At 33.3% G+C, this 6,704-nt stretch overlaps 1 protein-coding gene across 1 annotated transcript; it reads left to right on the forward strand.

Annotated features, from left to right (window-relative positions):
- Positions 1 to 2,056: 2,056 nt before the first annotated feature.
- Positions 2,057 to 4,456, forward strand: LOC104162755 (ubiquitin carboxyl-terminal hydrolase 34-like). The gene is made up of 4 exons (XM_009701564.1): positions 2,057 to 2,137; positions 3,344 to 3,512; positions 3,597 to 3,671; positions 4,238 to 4,456. The coding sequence occupies exons 1-4, from the start codon at positions 2,127 to 2,129 to the stop codon at positions 4,421 to 4,423; spliced, it is 441 nt and encodes a 146-aa protein (XP_009699866.1). The 5' UTR covers positions 2,057 to 2,126; the 3' UTR covers positions 4,424 to 4,456.
- The last annotated feature ends 2,248 nt before the right edge of the window (positions 4,457 to 6,704 follow it).

Consider the following 6,704-nt stretch of genomic DNA (forward strand, 5'->3'; position numbering starts at 1 on the left):
TTATTCAGTAGAAATGAATTAAATTCATTGTTCTTTTATAAATTGATTCTAGGTTGTTAAATTGTTACATAATGTGCAGTACTTGGGTGATACAGCTTCGTTAGTATGGTGTAGTCCTAAAATGCTTAAAAGAAGTGAAGACATTTAATACAGCAAAGAATACTCGGGTACAATTGAAACGAAGAACACTTTGGATTCTTTATTTTAAACTGCCTTTCCTTGGGACTAAGACAAAATTCTGGGAGTCAGAATACTCGTCTGTATTATTTGCTGAGTCTTAACTTTTAATGAGTCATTCTGTTATTTTTACACCTTTTCTGTCTCTGGAGGTAGTAAGGCTGTTCCACATGTTGAAATGCAAAAGGGATCTAATTCAGGAACCACATTCTAGTTTAAGCCTATCCCTCTTCTACAAGATTCTTCAGCTTATGCTTCATTGTAGGCATCATTTTTTATTCTGTTGACATCACTTTTCAGGATAAGCGTGTTCTTCCAGATAATTGAATAATGGCATGCAGAACACAGGGATAAGAAGATAACTGGATATGAATTTATATTGGTGTTTACTGCTATTGATCTTTATTCCTTTCTTCTCACACACAGAAGGCTTTTAGATTTCCCTTGGATTAAAACTTGTTTATTCCTTAATAGTAACATCAATTTCTCTTCAGACTTTAATATCATGCAAAAAGAAGATTGGACTAGAACAAGTTTGGAACAAAACTAACAAAGTATGTATCTTCTGCAGTGGTTTTTGGATCGTATGGCTGATGATGATTGGTGGCCAATGCAGATTCTAATAAAGTGTCCCAATCAGATTGTGAGACAGGTAAGAAAAAATGTTCCTTTATAAGTCAGGTGACTACTTGACCCGTGAACAGAAATGGACTATTATTATGACACGTACAATGAGTCTGGAATTTTTTATTAGTACCTGTAATTGTCTCGTTCTTTTCCGTTCTTGCATATGATTTAGAGAATAAATTTGACCATGGGAGCATTATTATTGTTTGAAACAAAATCGATATTAATATAGTGCCATAGTCGTACAGTTAGGATCACAAAATGTCACAATAGATGCAGATTAAGGCTTCTACAAATCCCTCATGATCTCTACAAATGTGAGCACTTTTCAGAAAAAAACGTTTTTTATGTATTAGTTCAACAATAATGCATCAAGATACGTGTTCAGAAAATAAAAAAGAATAAATTATGTACATTCAGTACTTCTCAAAGCTTCAATTCTAAACTTCTGCATTTGATTTTTGTGGGTAGATTTAATTCTGTAATCTTACGCCACAAAGTGTTGTTAATACCCTTTTCTAGAAATACTTAGAAAAACCCCCCTGTATTAGTAGTATTTGGATATTCACAAATACAAATATTATTAATAATTTCACTTGTAAGTGTACTTTCTTTGCAAGTTGTTTAAGTAAAAAGTTTAGCAATTACTTTATCTCACCTGAATCCTTCAATCAGGTTTCTGATTATTAAAGTAATATTTCCGTATAGAACCATACGTAGTTCCTGTGTGCAACACATCATTAAAGGAATTTGTTTAATGGGAAAATTCTATGCAAGTTCTTAGGCAAAGCTCTAATCCTGATGAGTGTTTTACAAATTAAAAATTACTGGAAGGAATTTCCTTAAGATTTTCACATAAATTCTTATAGCCAGAGGCAAAATTAAAAAAAAAAATTGCTCAAAATGTCTAAACATCTCAGAAAATAAAGATAGAAGAAAAAATAATGTTTATGAGCAGCAATCTTAAGTCATGTTTCAGTAGTGGACAGTGCACACCAATATTAAAAACTGGTTTTAGGGTTCCTCCATCAGATCTGTTTATAAAGAACAGGCTTGACTATTCTGTTAAAATACGATGTGTCAATACACTAAGAAATGGAATGTGGGCATCTCAATCTCAGCTTTAACTTTGAATCACATAGAGCTGGAAGTGGTACTTGGAGACGGAATATTCTTTGCTTAGAAAATGTGTTAACATATATGTAAAAGAATGAACATGTGGAGTTCATTTACTTATCCATTTGCAGATGTTCCAGCGTTTGTGTATTCATGTGATACAGAGACTGAGGCCAGTGCATGCACATCTTTATCTCCAGCCAGGAATGGAAGACTGGTAAAATAGTAACACTGGAAAACTTCTGTTTATTACATGCATTACCGCAATTACTTTTGTTTAATAAATTATTCAAAATGATCTTGTAAACCTAAAATGGTACTATTTTAATTGTTCATTATTATGGTACCCATAATGCTCTGACTTATTTAAAAGTATTATGGTCACAAAAACCAGTGTCTAAAGATACATTGTTTGAAACATTTGTTCCCTTTAGACTAGATTTGCAGTACCGTCTTTCTTTTCACTGCCAGTAATACACTGCAGGTGTAAATCTCACTACTTATACATGAGGTATACTTGTACAGAGGCATATAGGTGCAAATTTTAATTTGTACATCCAGTAAAAGAGGTTAGAGATGATAGTCTAGTCCTGTGTCATATAACTAAATCACAATTTTTGTCAAAAAGTAGAAAAAAACCCTACTGGATTCTGTTTTGTTCTGCTAATTATCAAGAAAACTGTCACTTTGTCTCCAATTATGAAATATTTATTCTTTTTGATATATAATGAGAAGAAGAAGAAAAAAGTGTTTTTTCTTTCATCTGTTAAGCTTTTTTCCAGAGCAAGAATGGCAGTTTGTAATAACCATACTGCCATAACAAAATTCAGGGCATGAAGATACAGTTTTCAAGGCAAAAAAGTAGAATTTAATTTTCACTGGAAGCCTTACTTTAAAAGACTCTGTCTTTTTGTTCAGCGATAAGATCTTACTTTCAGTAGATGAGTAAGGTTGAAAGTGCGTGTTTTCTGCCTTGTCAGGATCCTGTATATGTGTTTAGGAGACTGCCTTTCCTTAGTTGCATGGCATAATTAGCTGTAACAGCATTCTTTCTTGACACTTAGGAAATTTAACATGCAAATCAAGAAGGTGATTTTAAGGAGGAGATCCCCTAATACTGTTTTTCTAAGAATTCTTTTCCTGACTAGAATCTTGATTCAGAATACTAAGTTTATTAACCTTTCAGCATTTTTTGAGTGATGGATGCTACCTTACGTTAAGCTATGTTGTTATCTAGGCTATGCTTGGCGTAAGCATAGTGTTCATGTAGTTACCTAGGCTATGCTTGGCGTAAGCATAGTGTTAGAGACCTGAATATGGTAGTAGAACAGAGTATAAAACCGAATTTTTTTTTTTGACTGGTTCAAGATGATTTTATACTCCTTGTATTGTGTGAAATGTCTAAATTGGATTTTGTTTTCAGTTCGGATGACATGGATGGTCCTGTGGAAGACATTGGCAGTCGCTCTTGTGTAACACGCTTTGTGAAGACGCTCTTGTCAATTATGGAGCATGGTGTTAAGCCTCACAGTAAACATCTCACAGAATACTTTGCCTTTCTTTACGAATTTGCCAAAATGGGAGAAGAGGAAGTGAGTATAGCCTTGTAGTTTGGGGAATTAGGTATGTATATGCATGTATGTATTTTCAAGTAATTCCGTATCTGCGTATTTCAGAGCCAGTTCTTGCTTTCACTGCAAGCCATATCTACAATGGTCCATTTCTACATGGGAACTAAAGGACCCGAAAATGTAAGTTTGAATATCTTGTGTAACGAGAACTAATCTTTCACATTTTACATATGTGATCATTAGTGCTGTGTCTCTTGAACCATCTTTCAGCTGTTAAATTAAAATTACTTCACTCGTGCAATTTTTTTCAATATTTAAGTGAATGTAATATTTTTAAAAGATGCTGAATTGGCTATTTCTGTTTAGTATAGAAAGAGATATTAAGTAGAAGCAATTAAAGGTGCCCTTACTGTGCTATTAATGGTAACAATTGATTGCTTACTCCTATTATACAACTTGAGCTTTTAAATTTACTTGTTTTTTTTATTAAATAGACCAACATATCAGACTATGTAGTGACTTAAACCAGCCTACCTTTTGCATTTGTAAATGCACTTTAGCTTAGGCAAAATGAGTGCTTCAACATAAATATCAAGTGATGAGATATTTACTGGGTTTGATTCATGCAAGTTTATTAAGTTGTTTTGAATAAAAGCACATAATATATGCAAAACTATGTACAGGCTCTTTGAAATCAAGGTTCAAATTGTCTACATTGAAGTTGTTGGTTTTTTTTTCCCCTTCAGCCACAGGTTGAAGTACTTTCTGAGGAAGAAGGGGAGGAAGAGGAGGAAGAGGAAGATATACTTTCTTTAGCAGAAGAAAAATATAGGCCTGCTGCACTTGAAAAGATGATTGCCCTGATTGCTCTTCTAGTTGAACAGTCTCGCTCAGAAAGGCAAGAGTTTCTGAAAAACCAATGTAAATTCTAATCTAAGCTAGTTCAGAAAGAAATTAGAGATTTTATGGGGTGGAGAGTGGGGATTGTGGGCTTCTTTTACAGTATAAATGAGCTTGTATATGGGCCCATTATATTTTAACAATTTAAAAGATAAATGTTTTGTTTATTGTGGACCAAATAAAAGACTTGGGCTAAATCCTTGAACACATTCAGTTGCCTACATTTGGATTTCTTTTTTTATTTGGTCTAAGTACAAAATATTTATTATTTTTGTTCAGTTTTATGTCAATTCCTTTATTTTCTCTTGTATATTGTGATAGGGAAGAGTATAAATTATCGATCAGTCCTGTATTTCTCCTTAACTTTACTTAATAATGGCTGAAGTAAAATGATAAAGATTTTTTTGTATTTTAGGCATTTGACTTTGTCACAAAACGACATGGCAGCATTAACAGGAGGAAAGGTAATTCATTTAAAAATGACTGTATAAGCCTCAAAAAAACCCCGCACATATGGATGTGTACATATGTAATTGCAGACAGCGTACTAGTATCTTATTATTTGTTGCAGGGTTTTCCTTTTTTGTTTCAACATATCCGTGATGGTATCAACATCAGGCAAACTTGCAATCTCATTTTCAGTTTGTGTCGGTACAATAATCGACTTGCAGAACATGTAAGTATCAGAAACTATAGCTATTTGTTGAAAATCTTATCTAATAAATGTAATGGGGTAATTTTTATTATTTTAACTGAATAAGCACAAGTCTAAGTGAGTTTTGTTTGTTTTGTTTTTAAGATTGTGTCCATGCTTTTCACATCTATAGCAAAGTTGACTCCTGAGGTATGTAAACATACTACCTGTATATTAAATAATCTGTATTAGTATTTTTCTGTTTTAAATTACTTAAGTAATCCTTTGCTAGTCAAAAATCTTGCATGGAAGATGATCCATGGAAGTTTTTGTGACATTAAATGAAGTCTAACTGCACTGTGTATTAAGTTTTCTAAAGCAGAAATCTGGTATGCAGTTTAAGAAGAAAGTTTTATTCAAAGCCAAATAACGTATTTCTAGATTCTCCACCTATATGAATTTAAAAAAAAAGTTGGTAACAATAAAACATATATGCTAAATAAGTGGAGATAGGTAATTATCGTCTGGTTGTTCAAGTTTTGGGGCACTGTTTTGCAGTTCTGTGCATGCAAACACATTTCTCAGTCAGAATAAATTCCTGCACTGGTAATAACAAAAATACTGAGAGTTCCAAATGGCTTCCTTATGAAAAATAGATATGAAGTGGAGGAGTGTATGCTCCCACCAGGACTTTCTTGTATAGTGCTGTCAGAAAAGTAAAAATAATCAGAAAAAACTGAGGGCATGTCAAGCAGAGGAGACATGATCATGGTTGGAAAAGAAGCACATACTAAATCATTCTCATGACAGCTTTGCTTTGTGTGATAGAATGGGCACTATCAGATGACAGTCTACTTCCCTCCCATCATGCTAACATTTGCTACGTTTTTATGCTTTTTTTGCTTTGCGCTTATACACATGCACCAGAGGCATTTTTGGTGAGATGCAAAATATATAACAGTAGTAACCATTTTTATTGAAGCATTGTTACAAGCTGGGTGAGTCTTAGCAAACTTAAAAAAGAAAATTCATATTAGAGCCAGCATGTTAGAGTAGAAATGTTGGTGGTTTTAGGGGAAAACAGTATGCCAATAATAATGATCACTGTAAACCCTCAAAATGTGGTGCTTTTGGATAAACTTTTCAGGATCCATGTTACATATTATGCAAATACACAAAAATAATAGCTTCTCTGAGATAGTGAAATCTTCTATGTATATAAACCAGGATAAATTGGTGAATTCTTCAACACTGTACAGCTTGATTTTTTTTTTCCCCCGCCTTTGTTCAGAGTAGTGTCTGACTTAAAATGTGTATTGTTATTTCCTTGTAACTATATACTTCTACTAGACTGATCCTATCCAGTATGATTGTGCTGCCTTGCACTAGCTATAACCAGTGGCTTAATTCTACTGTATGCATGTGGGGTTATAGATACCTATGGATTATTTACAGATTAAATAATAAGGGATTAAAAGTAATATAAATGTTATTGTCTGAAGTTCATAGGAATCTATTCTTGTGCAAACGTTTGGGTTTTTAAAAAATACTCTAAAAAAATTAGTGGATGAAATGAAATAGATCAAAATGGATGTGTTTCTTTTTATGCATTGCAGGCAGCCAATCCTTTTTTCAAATTGCTGACCATGCTAATGGAATTTGCTGGTGGACCTCCAGGA

The sequence above is a fragment of the Cariama cristata genome, unplaced genomic scaffold, assembly GCF_000690535.1.
Source record: "Cariama cristata isolate BGI_N322 unplaced genomic scaffold, ASM69053v1 scaffold7596, whole genome shotgun sequence".
Lineage (NCBI taxonomy): Eukaryota > Metazoa > Chordata > Aves > Cariamiformes > Cariamidae > Cariama > Cariama cristata.

Bases quoted from the DNA above. Each gene is read 5' to 3' on its own strand.
- LOC104162755 (XM_009701564.1), top strand. The intron at 3,513-3,596 runs GTGAGTATAGCC...TGCGTATTTCAG, and splicing joins CCAAAATGGGAGAAGAGGAA to AGCCAGTTCTTGCTTTCACT. The intron at 3,672-4,237 runs GTAAGTTTGAAT...TTTCCCCTTCAG, and splicing joins GAACTAAAGGACCCGAAAAT to CCACAGGTTGAAGTACTTTC.